This window comes from Paramacrobiotus metropolitanus, unplaced genomic scaffold (genome assembly GCF_019649055.1).
Source record: "Paramacrobiotus metropolitanus isolate TYO unplaced genomic scaffold, Prichtersi_v1.0 Parri_scaffold0000002, whole genome shotgun sequence".
NCBI classification, from domain to species: Eukaryota; Metazoa; Tardigrada; class Eutardigrada; order Parachela; family Macrobiotidae; genus Paramacrobiotus; species Paramacrobiotus metropolitanus.
In genome coordinates this window covers 855218-872445 of record NW_026570222.1, presented here as the reverse complement: position 1 = coordinate 872445, position 17228 = coordinate 855218, and the positions used below count along the sequence as shown (strand labels likewise).

Sequence of the window (17228 nt, the reverse complement as noted above, 5' to 3'; positions counted from 1 at the left end):
TGTCTGTTTGCCATAGTTTTGCGGACTAAGTCACTAATAAGAGCATACGGGAAGTGCCTATGTGGGAAGACATTTTAATTGTTCACTTTTAATTTTAAAAAAGACTTGTTGGATAACTTATTCTCAAAAATTTTTCAATTTTTTAATGGTTGTTATTTGTTATTGCAATTATATTTGTAGTTAACTTTGTTTTGGAATTTTCGACATTAGGAACTGTTTATATTACGTACCGTTTTATTACAAGACTTGCCGTCACTTGCGCTAGAAATGGAGAATCCTGGAGTACGGAAGCTGCGATCCCGTGTAATATACAGTCACCAGGAGAAGCTGGATTCACCGGAGATACCTTTCAAACCCGCACTTCCCAGTACCCCGAAGAAGCCAGTGACTCCTTTGAAAATCAGCGCTGCAGAAACGACTGCTGCCAGCGCGCCTTTGACTCCTTTGAGTGTGAAGAGAACCCTGTCGACGCAACAGGTGACTCCTATCAAAGGACGGGATTCTGAGATGAGTCGGATAAAAAGATTCATCAGTGACCATTTAGCACAGAAAACTCCCGGTGCCCTGTACGTTTCGGGGAAACCGGGAACAGGGAAAACGGCCTGCATTAATGAGATCTTCAGTGAGCACAAGGTGAGCCTCCGGTTTTGACAGTGAGCTCAGATTTGAATGTGGGACCGTGAGCATTTCACATTGCATCGCTGTATTTATGCAGTGCTAACACTAGGATATAAAATTCTGGAAATATGATTATGTAAAAATTGACCCGGAATTTATTTCCCTTGTGGGCGATCTGTCTTGGACGATCTTGTTATCGATTTGATGTTTGATTGGAAGGATCGCACTTAATTTTTTCCAGGGCCTTAAGTATTCCATAAATTGCATGGGCATTGATAATCCGAAAGGAGTATATCACGAATTATTGGTGGAGATGAACCAGCCGACCAAAGGAAAATCTCCAGCGAAATCTCCGCGGAAGCATCTCGATTCCGTAGCACAGTTGAAGCGCGTTCTCACAGATAATAAAAGACCCATGCGGTATGTATCGGTAATACTACGCAATCAAAACAATTAAAAAGGGCAGAATGCCGCAGTAGCGAAGTGTTTTGCAGACTTGTTCTTCTCGATGAAATTGACCAGTTGAAAACTAAGGATTTGGATGTGTTCCGGCAAATATTTCTATGGCCTACTTTACCCAATTCAAGAATTATCCTAATTGGTAAAGTTTTTCCTCGTCTTCTGTAACTTTACCGGTGAATTTTCCACATCACTGTTCCTTGACCGGATGCAATTTTTAGGTATTTCCAATGTTCTGGATTTTGTCAGCAGTTTAATCCGCAAACTGGACTTCCCTGCTGGTTTCACACCGGATGTGCTGCATTTTGCGCCGTATACTGTCGGCCAGATAAAATCCATCCTCAGTGACAGGATGGATGAGGTCAGTCTGATGCTGCAGCATGTGCTGACAATTTATAACTGTCAACAGTTTACAATAGTTTGTATGTGTTTCCTATTGGTTCACAATACTATATGTTGGATATCGGTACTATTTTAATTTGAGTTTAGTCTGCACGACATTTTGCGTAATTTATTTCAGGCCGTCGATAAAGATTCGTTGAATTTCGACAAGGGCGCTCTGGAATTGTGTGCTCGAAAAGTCGCTGCAACAACCGGCGATATTCGGACGGCTTTAAGCGCGTGTCGGTAAGTCTTTCCAGATCTACATTGTATTAGTCGCGGTCTAATTTGGAATTTCTGTATTCAGGCGCGGAATTAACATGGCCGAGAATCAATTTAAAAAAATGCGGCTCAATTCAGATTTACCTGACCTACCAAACGGTAAGAATTGTTGTCACTTTGTTGTGGTTATAAGCAGCCTGCATTCTGTTCTTGTCGTTATGAAAGTAGTAGAGTCATGCTGCTTTGTATCGTTTAGATCATTCCATTTCGAAAGTGGTGTTTTTATGTTGCAGAATTAATAAAGTCTTCTCCATCTGTGATCGAAGTGAAAAGTTCCCATATTCAAATGGTGATGACGGAACAAAGCAGTGCCAGCGATGTTGGTGTGTTGCCTTTACAGCAGCGAATTCTTATTTGCTGCGCTATTCTTTTGCTACGCGGAAGAAAATGCTTGACCTTGGGACTGGTGAGATTAGACACCCATTTCTGAATTTTTCTTTGGCTTGGTTTGTTTGTGAATGTTAAGACCGTACATATAATAATGAATTTTTCAATTTTTAGTTGACCGTTCAGTATAAGAAAATTTGCCCTACGTACGGATTACCTGAATTGACCCCGGCAAATGTAGCAGATCTGTGTGAAGTGTTGGCTGCTAACGGCGTTTTTTCCATTAAACGAGGAAGCAGATTGTGGGATTCAAAGGTAGTTCTATGCCGGCATTGTTAAGCTAATTAAACTATACTCTGACTGTTGGGTTCACAGGTGATTTTGATCCTGTCCGAAGAGGATGCGGAATTTCACTTTGCTGGAAAGGCACTGTTAGGTGCAATTCTGAATTCTTCCATTTGCTAGATACGAGCTGCGCCATTTGTACCGCTTAACGCTTTTGCGCCGTCATTGTTACGTTAATTTTGTTCCCGTTCTTTCCTGCTTTTGAGGTTTTCAATGTACATAGGTGATGTTTTCAGGTTTTAAAGTGATTTGTTATTTATTTGTTGTGCATGCGATCAACTGTTACTTCAGCATTTACATACCCGTATGCTACCAGGATATAAAAAGCTTAAGTTGATAAAAACTGATCAAGTCAACTGCAAGAAAGAAAACGAATTTGGAACAAGCTGTCGCAGTTTGTCACCAGGAAAGCAGTGCACGAATCTGTCACAAATACAAGATAGGCGGTACAAAAAAACAAGCAGGACACAAAAAAAGGTAAAACAAACAGAAAGGCATCAAACGATTGGTCTGGATGCAGTCGATCATGACATCACTCCAAACACTGGGTTGTGACGGCAAATGCTCGGGCCATATTCCTCGTAATCCGCTTTTGTATGGCTGACTTGATAAAACTCAGGCTACAAAACGTAACACTCAGAACTGCAATTTCAGTGCCTTGTACTCGTACTAAATAAATATCAATCATTCAACAGAAGCCGCAAAACATTACGTCCGATTGGTCATAAAGATTTGCAAAAACAGCTTAGTATCTGGCTGCACTTAATATAAAATAATTACTTGGAGTATGAAGAATAAATACGTAATGAATTACATACGTAGACTACAAAAATCTTAGGTTGTGTGAGCAAATGAATCATTCGAAAATGCACCACAAAAGCATTAACAATGTCTCAAGAAAAACACGAATGCCACTGCATCACAGGAATAAAGGAAAAAAGACAAAATTACATAAAGCAATTACCGGTATATACCAGAAGATAATAATATGTTGTCGTTAGTTAAACGTACCGTTGAGGCCAGCATACTACCACCGAACCACACAGCGTATCGTTGCATCTGGTGACTAATGACTTGAACGTCAATGGGTTTAGGCTGAAAGCCGAAAAAATTCGATCAGTATCGTCTGGATAAAGCATTGTAAGCATTTTACCGTTATCCTTCCGCCGCTCAGCTGCGCACTCAAATTCAACCGTAAATCGACATTGCGTTTAATGTCCCGCTGCATGCGACGACCGAAATCGCGAAACATGGTTGAACCGCCCGATAAAACGATATTCTGAAAGGAAGCACCACCTTAAGCAAGAACTATGCGGAAAAAAATCTCCCTTAGTCCACGTAAAGCAGAAACCGTACTTTGTATAATGGCCGGCGAACATCAATCGGACAATTTTGAATGACGTCGTCCACTACTTCAGAAATCGGGGTGTTAAAATCGGGATTGGCAAACTAGAACACGAATAAGGCAGTGAATCCATGGTCCCAGCAAGAATGCCGAAAAGTTACCTCTGGATGGAAAAAGATTTCTGGACCCAAAAACCGTTCATATCCCACATCAACAGAAAAAGGCTGCTTCGTGATACTATTCACTCCGTCGTACTGTTTGATCCATTTAGACGGTTCCTGATCATACTTCGCAAACTCCTTAGCAATGTCAGGACAAATGTACGAATAGCGCTCCTGAAAATCAAACGATATTATTTCCAGCACATTTCCAAAGCAGCATAATTCTCAACAGAATACCATCGTCACGCACCTTTATAGCTTTTGCAGTTTCCATGCTCTGCTCGGGAGGAATTTTAGTTTCCCGCTCTCGAAGTAAAGACTGAATGAAATACGTTATGTCCCGGCCAGCTATCGGAATGTGCTTGATGCAGCTGCCGATAACATAGCCTTCCGCCTGCACACGATCCAGAATTTACTAAATTACAACTTAGAAAAAACCTATTTGCCTTCCTTACTTTCTTCTGCCAATCTTTTTTTAACCCAGTAAGTAAAATTATATGTAAAAAAACACATTCCAAACACTGCCAGCAAGACAATCCGTACGTATAGAAGGATCATATCAGACGATTTTGTTTCATTCATTCAAACTCTGAAATTCATTATCTTTCCGAACTCTACCTAAGGAATGCACAATACTTTTTTTTTAAAACATACCACAGGAATAACATGAGTAACTCCATCGCCACTGTCCACAACAACTCCAGTCAGTGTGCGTTCACCAACAGGACGCGATAGCCAAGAAGCAGCCAAAGCCAAAACTGCCTGAACAGCGATGTATAATCCCGGAACATTAAACGTCTCGAACATAATTTCAGCAGTGAATTCTCGATTTTCTGGAGTGTTTAACGGCGGTTCCGTCTGTGGAAAAAAAATTATATACCACGTAAATAAAACAATACCACAACGAATTTCCAAATTACTGTAAATCAAAACCAAACATGTCTTAGCGACGACGTCTGCAAGAATCGCAAGTGTGTCGCAAGCATAGAGGAAGTGTTTGTTTTAAAATCTGTTTTACATTGGTACCATGTTTGTACTTGTATCGTGATACTTATTAACAGCCTACTACGAAAATATTGCTGAAGCAAGAGCTACCTTCCATTAATGTATCAAATCAAACGAGCGCTTTCGCGACAACTGTCAATTTTTTACATATACGGATATCTTACTAAGTAAGTATCTTAAAAGGCACTAACCAGGAACATATAGTGATCTTCTGGTTCACATCGGAGATATTTGAAAATGCATTGCTCGTAAAATCGCTCCATAAGATCCCAGTCATCAACGATACCATGCCGAATGGGCCACTGTAAAATATTCGATTTTTCAAAGAGCGCTTGATATTACCATTAAAGAGCCTGCAGAGACACTGACTTTGACGGCGTACGAAGGCTGCTCCAGCGCTTCATCTCCGATGAAGAAGTCCAGATCTTCCACTCCGCGTCCCAATCGTCGCTGCGACTGATCGCCTACTTTTGCGCTCTCCTTGATGGCAATCGCTAAGAACGAACATTTTTAAGCTCAACAGTGAATCGGATTGATTTTAATTGCACACAAAGAGAAAGGCAATAATCGGAGCGCGTCGGAAACCACAACAAGCAATGGACCATACAGAATTAAAGGGGGAGGAACCCTCACAACAGGCTACGGACAGCTTCTTACCCGATGGAATAATGAACTGTGGCTCGGTATTTCCAGCATACCCCAGCTTGGAATATCTAAGAAAAACGTTCATCAAGAAGTTGTAAACGCTATCGACTATCTCAATGCACAGTCGCACACGCACCCCGTTCCACAGTCGATAACGCATGCAGGCATTCTTCCGGCCATTTTGCAGCAAATACGATGTGGAACAATAAATATAGTCTAACGAAGCGCGGTTGCAAACTTGCAGTGCAGCAGTTGTTTGATATGTTTTAATCCGCCAATACACAGCAACTTCAATTAACAATTATTGGCACAATACATAAAAAAATGTCCAATCAAAACAATCTTATGGTTAGCCACGTTTTAATACTGCACAAAATTCTGGAAGATAAAACATTCAAAATCGACAACAAATTATTATTACAAACTCTAAAATCTTCAAGGATGGATTCTGCTACGCGGCAAGTAGTGCACGACGTCGTCCTGAGCTGCAAAGCACTTTTCCGGTAGAAGTCAAAGTATATTTACAGAAATTCTCGTAACACATCCCAAAAAAGGTTTATAGCCACAAGAATTTAGGACATCTTTTAAAAAAATGTAAAAAAGCATAATTTGATAAAAGAATAAAGATTCATAAGCTGGCAACAAAAAAGATTTGGGGGTGTATCTCTGGCGATGTTTGCCTCACGGTAGTCCTGTCGCACTATTCTCGACTAAACCGTTTAAGCGTCGCCTTTTGAAAACTTGAATTTTTGAAAATCTAAAATTTCCATAATAATTATTATATTTTCCGAATTTTTGGTTGTTCTGTTAGTTAACTAGTCACAAGTTATTCTTGATCTTCGTTTACGCTGGTTCTATGATTTTGTGTAGAAAAAAATTTCGTTGATGAAATCGCCCTCTTGATACACAGTTTTCAAACTGGATTCCTGTAAATCATCGTTTACCCAAGACAGTAAAGGGACACTACCGTGACGGATACATCAATCTTTACCAGATTTCTTGTATTATTCCATTATTGAAAACTATGGAGGAACCCATTGCTAAAAAGGCGAAAACGGACGATGAGATCATGGCGCTCACCACACGCACAGGAGGAGCTTATATTCCACCCGCTCGCCTGCGCGCTTTGCAAGCTCAGGTTACTGATAAAAGCAGGTACGGAAGTTATGACTTACGATTCCGTCAGGGAAAGTTAGTAACATCACATTCCATGATAATCTGTGGGTTTATAGTGTGGCTTACCAGAGAATCTCGTGGGAAGCACTTAAAAAGAGCCTGCACGGCATGATCAACAAAATCAACGTGGAAAATATAGTGAAAGTTACGGAAGAAATCCTTAAGGAAAATATTGTTCGTGGTCGCGGTCTGTTGGTGAAATCTTGTATCGATGCACAAACCCAGTCTCCTACATTCACGCATGTTTACGCTGCGCTAATTGCTGTGATCAATACGAAGGTGAGATTTTGAGAAAAACACGTTGAGCGATAATCGGATAAAATGCACGGTAGATGCAGTTACTGATTGGAGTTTGTGGTTTGATTAGACCTACCAAACAGGACTGTGAATGTTTTTGTGGTTTTGTTTGAACTATCAAAAGCGCTTCGATTTCATCCTATTGAAGTGGTGCACTGGTGATTGAGTCTTATTATGGAAATCAATAGAATTTTGTTTGTTTTTCTGCAGTTTCCCCAGATTGGCGAGTTGATCCTTAAACGATTAATTAACAATTTTCGGAAAGGATACCGGCGCAACCAAAAAACAGCCTGTTTATCTGCGTGCAGATTCATAGCACATCTCGTCAACCAACAAGTGGTAAGTACTACTCGAGTAGTAGTTTGTACTTTCCTGTAAAAAATTGTAAAATGAATAATAAGGTTTTATCTTCTCCTGCTTTTCCTTCGTAATATTACAGTATTAAAAAGAGCAGTCGACCCCATCAGATTTAGTTAAACACTTTCAAGTCTGGTCGAAGTTGAATGAAGCAGTTTTGGGTTTTGTTATCTCATTATTTTTTGTTAGCAGTATATGCTTGACATTCTTTCAGGCTGATGAAATTGTGGCTTTGGAAATCGTAACGCTTCTTTTGGAAAATCATACCTTGGATTCTATTGAATTAGCTGTTGGTTTTTTGAAAGAATGCGGAAATAAGCTTCAGCAGTCGACGCCGAAGGGACTCAATGGTAAGACTTATACTGTCTAGTTATTCAGTCTTTCGAGAAGTCGGGACAGCAAAAAAAATACTGCATGGTTGTCCGCTTGTGCCTTTCGCTGCGATTAGTGGAAAATGGCTTGTGTTTGCAGCTATATTCGATCAGTTTCGAACGCTGGCGTATGAAAGTGATTTGGACAAGCGAGTTGGGTATATGCTTGAAGTGTTAGCCCAGATCCGGAAAGATGGATTTAAAGACCATCCTGCTGTCGCTCCTGGTCTGGATTTGGTGGACGAAGAAGACCAGTTTACCCACACATTAACGCTGGAAGACGAACATGATTCGGAAGATATTCTGAGTAATAAACTAGTCTAGTTTGCTGATCTCCTAACGGGTACACTCAATCTTTTTATTGCAGATGTGTTCAAGTTTGATCCAGAATATGAAGTCAATGAGGATAAGTACAAAAGTATTCGCAAGCAGATTCTTGGTGAATCTGAAAGTGAAGGCGAAGAAGGGGAAAGCGATGAAGAGAGTGATGAGGAAAAAGGAGAGAAACCAGCAACTGAAAATGACACGGCAATTGTAGACAGCACCGAAACTAATCTTGTTGCACTCCGGCGAAATGTCTACTTGACCATTCAGTCCAGCCTGAATTTCGAAGAATGTGTTCACAAACTTTTGAAATTGGAGCTTAAACCTGGACAAGAAGTAAGATTTCGTTACGTATTTAGGCATTTGATTATTAAGTGTGCTGATTAAGTCTGCTTGAGTAATTAACGTGCTTGTCCCTATTGCTGCTGTTAAAGTTAGCAGCGTTAGTTTACATTCAAAGCTAATATTTTTGCAGACAGAGATTTGCCATATGATTGTGGATTGTTGTGCACAACAGCGGACATACGAAAAGTTTTTCGGTCTGCTGGCAGGCCGCTTCTGTCAGTTGCACCAGACCTACATTGAGCCATACCAGAAAATTTTCATCGATTCGTACGACACGATTCACCGTTTGGAAACGAATAAATTGAGAAATGTTGCTAAATTTTTTGCCCACCTTCTATGGTCTGACGCCATTTCCTGGCTGGTAAGATTGCAAAATTGTTTTGCGATACTACGACTCACGATGAACACTTGAAACTGGTATGTGTACTAGGTGCTCGGTCACATAAAGCTGTCAGAAGAAGACACTACTTCGTCGAGCAGGATTTTCGTCAAAATTTTATTCCAGGAGTTAGCTGAATTTATGGGAATGAAAGAGCTGATGGAAAGAATTTCCGATCCGTAAGGGTTTCGTTGACATTCGTCCTAAGCATTTTTATTATTGTTTGCATTACAATTCATTGAATTTTGTTGTAGTGCATTGCAGGAAGCGTTCGAAGGGCTCTTTCCTCGAAACAATCCAAAAAACACCCGTTTTGCCATTAATTTTTTTACTTCCATTGGATTAGGAGGCTTGACGTATGTCTGTTTTTTCTTACTGAAATCGGCTGATATTAATAACTCTTTTAATTATTGCAGGGATGCTCTTCGAGAACATTTGAGCAGCATGCCTAAACCTCAGGCTGCGCCGGTTACTGCGGAAAGCGAGGGCGACTCCAGTTCGGATTCCGAGTCGGATTCTTCATCTGGCAGCTCAGATAGCTCTAGCACCTCATCGGAATCAGAACAGGATAACCGTCGGAAAATGCAGCCTTTAAAGAAGGCAGGCGCTGCAAGGGATTTCGATAGGAGCAAACGACCGCGACGATCCCCGGAAACGAGGGAAGAAAGACGAAAGAAAGAATCGCCTAAGGTCAAACAGGAACGTAAGGATTCTGAATCTCCTCATTTCAAAGAAAAAAGACGGAGAAGAGATTCACCAGATACAAAGCAGTCACGACGTGATGGAGGTCGTAACGAAGAGAGAGTTCAACTGGAATCTCGGGATTATAGGCGTCGCTCGCCAGAGAGGCGCAGATTTTCACGAGATCGAGACCGCGATACTGACCGCTCGCGTCGTAGGAGTCCTTAAGCTTGATATATGTTGTCGCTAAATTGTTTAAACTTATTTTTTTGTTAAATGTTCTGCTCTGGTTTTACGGTTTAATATGTGGCGGTTGCTTACAGTAAGTTAGTTTTCATGATCGCTCCATCAGGAGCGCCGTATTCCTTGTTTTAGTTATTTAAGCGTAAAATTTTCAAACTATGCCCGTATGCGGAATTAAACTGTACAGTACAGTACGTAGTGGCTTGATGTGCTGGAAAATTTTTAAGGTCCAGACACTCAATATTCCCTTTAATACCCAACTGTTTGATGGCAGAATTAAGAATTTATAAAATTTAGTTAATAACTTATTGGCCGAGGCCGCCGAGCGCAGCGCGACAGTAGGACACTAACCATAAGCTGCCATGAACTTGTACCTACAAAGCAGTATGAACCGGAAGCGGCAGCTCGCTGCTAACCAGTAAAGTTGAAATCAGCGCATATTCACCAAAATATGAGACTTACACCACCTAGTAGAATAAAATGTGCAGTATTTTAAAAATTCTTTTATTTTCCGGTAAGTATTACTGTTTTTGTGTAATAATCATCTAAAGTAAGTATGGGAGAACGTTCGATGACGTCTACGCGCGCACATCAAAGATGCCGCCCATCGTGCACCTGAGATACGGATCTTCACTCCGATCCTGAGCGCTGGCCTGCCTGTACGGCAGCTGCGTTAGTGATAAAAGAATAATTTTTATTCGTTCTAGTTTCGTTTTACATAGGGCGCCGACACGTTATTATTATTTTCTGGATTTTGAAATCTAGAATTCTTTGAACAGCAATTTTTCTGGTTCTGCAAACCAGAAACAAAAATTATGCCGTTCAGTGCTCAGAAGGTAGAGCTGACTTCGCTTCAGCTCGCACTGAATCCGCGGATATGATCTGCCAACTGATAACCAGGCGATGCAGCATATCCGCGATCAGCATTAATGAAGATCGGTATCTCAGATGCGCGATGGGCGGTATCTTTGATGTGTGCGCGTTGACGTCACCGAACGTTCTCCCATACTTAGTTTAGATGGTTATTACAAAAAACTGGTAATACTTACCGGAAAATAAAAAATTTATTAAAATACTACAGATTTTATCCTACAAGATGATATAAGTCTCATATTTTGGTGAATATGCGACGAAATAAACTTTACTGGTAAGCTTAGACTGTTTTCATAACGAAAAAGCGAAAGCATTCCTTTTACAGCATTAAATTTACAATATTGTTACTGTAATAATGTGTTTATCGATATGAAAAGATACTAACTGGAGCCTTTATTTGTTCTCACCTTTATTTTTGAGTATTTAAAAAGCGTGCTCATATCTATATTTTAAATGTACAACTGTACTGTGTAGTAGTGTGTACGGTACAAATATTACTGTAACAAATGCTATGAAGTTTAATCACGAATTATAACATGATTTTCATTTTTACTGCTTGTAGCTTCGGCTTCAGCAGCAACGAAATCGCTGCAACGCAATTTCGCTCTACAAAAGTTTATTTAAAGTTGTGAAATTTTGTGATTTTGCATTTTTATTGGAATTAATATTATTACTATTATCAATATTATTTTGCACTTCTAGTTCTACTTATCTTTGAGTATGAGGAATTGTCGGTTGTCTTAATATGAGGTGCTGGTAATCGGTGTGCATTCAGGTTCTACGCTGTGAACTGCGATTCCCGATTACTCTTGAGGGTTTTGTTTTTGAAATGTCCGAACGAAAAATTCCAGCCAAGGACTTCTTGCATTTGATTCAGTGCAAGCTTTGCAACGGAGTTCTGGTCAATTCCACAACCATAATTGAGTGTCTCCATACGTGTAAGTTCCTTAGCTGGAGAGAAAAATACAGTTCGCTGAAGCAAATTCCATGTTGGTTTTGCAGTTTGCAAATCTTGCTTGGTTAAACATCTGCAGAAGGCCGACAGTTGTCCGATGTGTGGAAATGTTGTGCACCAAAGCGAAGCCCTTCGCTATCAGTATATAAGGTATTAGGTACTTAACCGTAAACGCACAATAAAATCAATTTTAACTTTAAATTATTACAGTCACTGATTGCGCGCATTGTTTCAGTTTGTGGTTTGAATTATAAGTGCTAATATTCCAATAGTTGCTTGCGGCTGTAGTTTCAGTTTACTGTTTTGCACAGTGATTTCTGACCATTTCTTCTGGATATAATTTTGGATTTTTTACGGTTTCTAATTTGTGTTTTGTTTTGAAAGTTTTGTTCAACATATCTGCAGCGCTTTTGTCGCATAATTAGCTTGTTAGGAACAGTAATGTTGCGGAGTACTTACACGGTATAAATGTGCCTTATGGTTAGTGTGGTTATTAGCTTAATGGTAACAGTTAAATACGTAGTATTAAAATAGAGTGATTAAATGGTGGCATTATGCACATTTTCGTATTTTTCTTTTTCAGTCATGATCGGACTTTTCAAGATGTAGTGGATGCTCTTCTTCCGGAAATCAAAAAGAGTAAGCGTATCCGCGAGACATGTATGCGGCAGTTGGTGGGAATTTGGCCGTATCGTTAAGCTGTGAAATATGTAGATGAACTGGAACGCGAGCGTCAGTTTTATCTTGAGCATCCTGAGCTTCCCAATCCTCGCATGGGTGAGAACGGCGCTGCTTTTTTCCCCGCCGTTTCCGGATCCCAACCAGCTGTGCTGCCTGTGCGCAAAATAACCGCGTCTGATTGCCACCGGAACGACGTACAAATCAGTGTACAGCTGGAGTGCAAGAGCAGCGCTTTGAAACCGTTGAAAAGACGTTATCTACTGTGTTCGATATTCACGGAAATCCATCACTTGAAAAAGTTCCTTGCGGCACAGCTGTTTAACAATACCTCCCGATGGCAGGAGGTACGTTTTATTGTATTTTAAATCTTAAATAACATTTTCTCTATATTACTTTGACTTACTAAGTGTTATGTAACGAAGATGACGGAAACAGTTTTCTTATGTTAGCTGGATATTATGTGCAATGATGTTTCTATGCTTGGACGGAATCACACCCTTCAGTATATCAAACTGGTATTTTGGAATTTCAGGGTACGTTAATTGGATGAAATTTTGAATTTGTACGATTTTGATGTGAATTTTTTTGTAAAATAAGTTGTCATACCAAGTTACGCTTACGAGTACTTCTATTTGGTTCCAGGAATTGCCCCTAGTTCTTACGTATCGGAGGCGATCGGAAGCGGTGTAGCCTGAGTTCTGCGGTCGCCGGAACGGTGCTCGATCTGATTTCGCATACAAGTAACAGACAGTAAATATTATGGGTATCGTACTTGACCTCAGTAAATTTTTTTATTACACATGCCAAAACTGTTCTCAGGTATTTATTGTTACGGTGGATTCTGCGCCGGTCCACTATTCATCCTTATTTCTGTGTGTGTTTTCTTATCGTCTCTGTAATGTCTTTCAAATCGATGTTCTCATTTGCATTTTTATTGTGTCTCTGGAATTTGCACTTAGAATAAGTTATGTGAATTATTAACTGCCATACAAGTACTACCCAGTAGTACATAAATAAACTACTGATCAAAAGGTTCATATGGTTAGAAGTACTCTTTGAAGTGCAAAGCAAACTGGAGTTCCTCTACAATTTCGAAACTTTTGCTGCCCAATTCTTTTCTTTGCTTCACACATATTTTTCCATGCAAATAGCAATAAAAAAACTGTCAAAAAACTTGAGTACAGTAAAACGAGAATAGAAATCCAAGAGATTTACCACTGGAAAATATTATTTGAGCACACCATTGGAAAGCACAACGAACCATGGCAAGTAAGTTGAAAAACATTAACAAGCTGAAATACAGGCTTGTCCGTAACGACCGGCATCAGCAAAAAAGTGCAAAACAAGATCAGTTAAAAGAAAATCACAATCAAAACAGAATATTGGCTCCGGCAATAATACCCATTTGAAAGAGCACCAGTAATATCAGCGAAATTCCGCAGGTAAAGGCCATTATCATCCCGAACTTGATAGGTATGCTGAAAAGTTTCGTCTGAAAAAAAACTCAATGAACGAAGAATAACAGTTTTCACTGCAGGTCACGCATGTAAAGCAGCTCCTGCTTTAACTTACACGAAGACTAGCATGGTTGACGAACAGTACAAATGAATCGAGATCCAACTGAGACGCATCCTTATATCCAAATACTCGCATTTCAAAGCAAATCTGCTTCAGTTTGTCACCGGTGGAAGCAACTCGGGCGGCCTAATCATTGAAAAAACTTATATACGGTATTGGGAAGGAATTCTGCTGCTAATAATATCAAAAAATACAAACCTGCACTAACGGAAACAATAATGCCGTGCCAAAAACAATGGGATACAGGGCGCGATACATCCAGGCCCATGTATTGGAGATGTCGTTAAGGACCAGTAAACATAATCCCATTATGGTCAACTCCGTAAAGCTTAAAACGCCAATAGCCGTCATTCGCGCCATGACTCCATTTAGCATACTAATACCTTCCCGGACACCCAAAATGTCCTAAAGGGTAAAGTCATGCATATACTTACTATGCCAAAGACACTGCTGCCAAAAAAAACGACTTACATGCATCGCAACACGCAAATCTGTGGACTTTTCCCGCAACCGCATACAGATTCCATTGACCAGAGCAATAAGCAGCTCACACTGTGCGGCATAGTTGACAATAACGGCCACTTGCACGAGGTAGACAAAAAGAAAACCCAGTAACTGGAACGCGAACAAAAACGATGTCCACCACTCTTCAACGGAATCCAAAAACCAGATTGTCGGCGTCATTCCAAAAGCAGCAGCCGACAGTCCTTGCAAGGCAACAGCCAACAGACTCCAGACCAGTCCACAATAAAAATACCAACGAGCGCCGGTTATGGCGCTGGACTGCGTCAAGGCACGGTGTACCGGCGCTTGCCGAAGAAAAACCTGAAATTTTATTGTGTAAAAAACTATTGACCCGTTGTCTATGTTCATTTCAAACCTTTTCCATCAAAGAGTACAGTTGTTCATTCTCCTGGACGCGGAAATGCATAAAACCCATGATATAAACTGCAAAATGCAGCACTGCCGGCACAATGTAGGTTGTCGTAATATGGTAACACTGGCGTCGCTGGACGGACGGTTCGATGGTGGCCATCCGATCCTCCGACCCATTGGGACTGAGCGTCGTCGTGGGTGTTCCTTGGTTGATAACCAGTTTGCCCTCACAGGCAATCACTTGGTAGACAAAGGTGTACAGTTGCAGGAAGATTATCACCATGGTGTAAAAAGGTTCAAAAGACGAATGGGCCATGATCCATAATTAATACTGTCTTTCAGCCACGATCGCCAGCCCACGACCACCAAAAGTTTTGCATACGGATTCAAAATAACCTGCGCAAAAACAAAATGTTTAATAATAAATGCCCAGTATAACTGACTTCGGTTAACGAAAAATTAAAATTAATGCCAAACATGAAAACTACAACAGACGGAAATGCCTAAAGGAGACTCACTTATGATACAAATAAAATTAATATAAACACAAAAAATTCTCACCTGTTGACACCATCGTAAAACACCTGTTGTTGTATGCGTTCGCTCATCCAAATCGCAAATCTACGAATCAAACAATTTTATAAAAAAATAATGTTAAATTTCTCGGAAAGTAATTTGCTCAATGAGAATCCCAAATTTGAAAAAAACAATGACAAATAATTAGGAAATCCAGCTAAATATCAACACCACCTCCACAACAGATTCCACAGACAATATCCCACCCAGCTTCCGACTAGGGGAAGCTGGCTCACTATTTTGTTGCTGGCTGCTGTTATTGTCCATATCAGTGAACACAGTCGCACAGGAAAAATTGTCACCCAATATCCACAGCTTGCAGGTATCTGCATCTGCCAGTTAACAATCACTTGTTTTCCTTACCTCCACTCGCACGACACTTGTAGACGCATCGGAATCCAGCCGATCATGACTGGCCACAACGTATCCGTCATCCGCATTCCAGTCCGGATTGTAGCTAATCGAACCATGGCGATGATACGGAACTGTTGGATCGTGCACGGTGGAGTCAGAAAATGTCGACATGACTGGAGTGGCCAAAGCGGAAACACCTGGCGACAGTCAAGTGCTTATTGTTGAACACGAGTACTGAAGCACAAAAACCCCGACATATCGTATTTTCGCCTAGAAAATTCACAGGACAATTTACACACCTTAGGCAAAAAAATAACTGCTGCAATCGTCCGGCGATGGAAAAGACTTCCAACGCTGAGATGCAGCAGGAAATAGTTGGAAAAATGAATGGACAATAATAGGACCAAGTTCAAACAAACAAGTCGCTTATCACCAACATCGTAAAATCTGAGAAATGGCGTCCGCGTCGTGGGTCGTAAAATAATGGACAAATCGTTGCCATCTTTGATAAACACTGACCAAGTTCCACCAATATTACAAAAGAAATCTAAAAGACGATAACACCGCACAAATGCACAGTGGTGTTATCTTATCCAAAGTCAAACTCGAAATATAGCAGGTACGCCGTAGAATATGATGCACTCGTATCCACGTACATTCTCAAATATAGATATATTGACGGAAATGCGAAAGCAAGCTGCTGTCTGCGGCAAGTTTCAAGTTGCAGCGTTAATTCAGTATCCGCCCAGGTTATCCAAAGCAGCTTCAATTTTGTAAAAGCAGGAAATTCTACTTAAAAAAAGACCTGTGCGTACGAGAAAAGCAAAAGGAATCTGCACGGTAAAGTTGTAAATTCAAACGGCGATATTCGTAACGGCAAGATGAAGGTAGGTGAGCAATGACACATACATAATCTGAATTTCGGACATATTCGGCAACAACCCCCAGCTTCCCCCCACACCCCAAAACGATGTTGCCAAAATTTAGAGATTTTGGCAACATCAGAAGCTGCCTGCCAGAGCCATGCTGCCGAGCACGGCAAGATTCCAAACGGGACGAAAATGGCTAGCCTATCACAATCGTTCAGTGACGTCATGAATTTTTAATTTCCGCCGACAGCATCAAAAACATTTATCGCCAGCAGCACGCCCTGTGTTTTCGCATTCGCATCATTATAGATTGTGAAATGTCCGTCATACGTAAAATCATGGTGAATGGCATTAAGATATGAGCAAAATTAGCTGCAACTGCAAATGCCGCACTGCACGGTGAACGGCCATGCTAAACGCTACAAACTACAAAGTACTAGTATAAAGAATGGGATTTTGCTTTTTTAAAGTACTTACAGAAAAATCGAAAAAATGCTGAAATTTTCTAGGAAAAATTAATTTGTTCAAAATTTAAAAGCTCCATTCCCGGAATGTTATAAAGAATCATTCCACCAGTACGTACTGTATGTGCACAGCGTTTTACGAGTAGCGTAGTAAATATTTTGTTTAATTGCCGATCAGCTGACGATGACGTAGTCCGCTGCGTAACATAATGAAGTACTCATACATATCAGCTGTTGCGATGCGTTGCAGTCGAAGGAAGA

General features: G+C 40.5%; 5 protein-coding genes across 6 annotated transcripts; 3 read left to right on the top strand and 2 right to left on the bottom strand.

Moving 5' to 3' along the window:
- Positions 1-53: 53 nt before the first annotated feature.
- LOC129582647 (cell division control protein 6 homolog) lies at positions 54-2791 on the top strand. The gene is made up of 9 exons (XM_055474218.1): positions 54-633; positions 860-1038; positions 1113-1219; positions 1299-1438; positions 1598-1704; positions 1766-1839; positions 1974-2146; positions 2242-2382; positions 2443-2791. Exons 1-9 carry the CDS (start codon positions 268-270, stop codon positions 2530-2532), a joined length of 1377 nt encoding a protein of 458 aa, XP_055330193.1. The 5' UTR covers positions 54-267; the 3' UTR covers positions 2533-2791.
- LOC129582656 (actin-related protein 3) lies at positions 2656-5996 on the bottom strand. The gene is made up of 11 exons (XM_055474231.1): positions 5705-5996; positions 5581-5636; positions 5293-5417; positions 5115-5225; positions 4573-4776; positions 4169-4312; positions 3919-4092; positions 3769-3861; positions 3566-3691; positions 3424-3507; positions 2656-3032 (listed from the first exon to the last, which is right to left on the bottom strand). The coding sequence occupies exons 1-11, from the start codon at positions 5746-5748 to the stop codon at positions 2937-2939; spliced, it is 1257 nt and encodes a 418-aa protein (XP_055330206.1). The 5' UTR covers positions 5749-5996; the 3' UTR covers positions 2656-2936.
- Positions 5997-6299: 303 nt separating this feature from the next.
- LOC129582640 (pre-mRNA-splicing factor CWC22 homolog) lies at positions 6300-9935 on the top strand. The gene is made up of 10 exons (XM_055474205.1): positions 6300-6723; positions 6801-7023; positions 7252-7380; positions 7613-7748; positions 7870-8076; positions 8137-8429; positions 8569-8799; positions 8869-8996; positions 9072-9173; positions 9234-9935. The coding sequence occupies exons 1-10, from the start codon at positions 6593-6595 to the stop codon at positions 9724-9726; spliced, it is 2073 nt and encodes a 690-aa protein (XP_055330180.1). The 5' UTR covers positions 6300-6592; the 3' UTR covers positions 9727-9935.
- Positions 9936-10770: 835 nt separating this feature from the next.
- LOC129586328 (polycomb group RING finger protein 3-like) lies at positions 10771-13276 on the top strand. Of its 2 annotated transcripts, none has more exons than XM_055479501.1 (7): positions 10771-10888; positions 11390-11552; positions 11617-11719; positions 12153-12208; positions 12284-12594; positions 12700-12783; positions 12893-13276. In XM_055479501.1, the coding sequence occupies exons 2-7, from the start codon at positions 11444-11446 to the stop codon at positions 12938-12940; spliced, it is 711 nt and encodes a 236-aa protein (XP_055335476.1). In that variant the 5' UTR covers positions 10771-10888; positions 11390-11443; the 3' UTR covers positions 12941-13276. The 2 variants fall into 2 exon arrangements, with proteins under 2 accessions (XP_055335476.1, XP_055335486.1); XM_055479511.1 differs by lacking the exon at positions 10771-10888 and adding an exon at positions 10940-11033.
- Positions 13277-13348: 72 nt separating this feature from the next.
- On the bottom strand, positions 13349-16605 carry LOC129584674 (uncharacterized). The gene is given in 9 exon segments (XM_055476954.1): positions 13349-13742; positions 13823-13954; positions 14027-14233; positions 14300-14653; positions 14709-14995; positions 14998-15100; positions 15266-15325; positions 15644-15831; positions 15934-16605. Coding segments are annotated over 8 exon segments (1428 nt in total). The 5' UTR covers positions 15806-15831; positions 15934-16605; the 3' UTR covers positions 13349-13619.
- Positions 16606-17228: the final 623 nt, after the last annotated feature.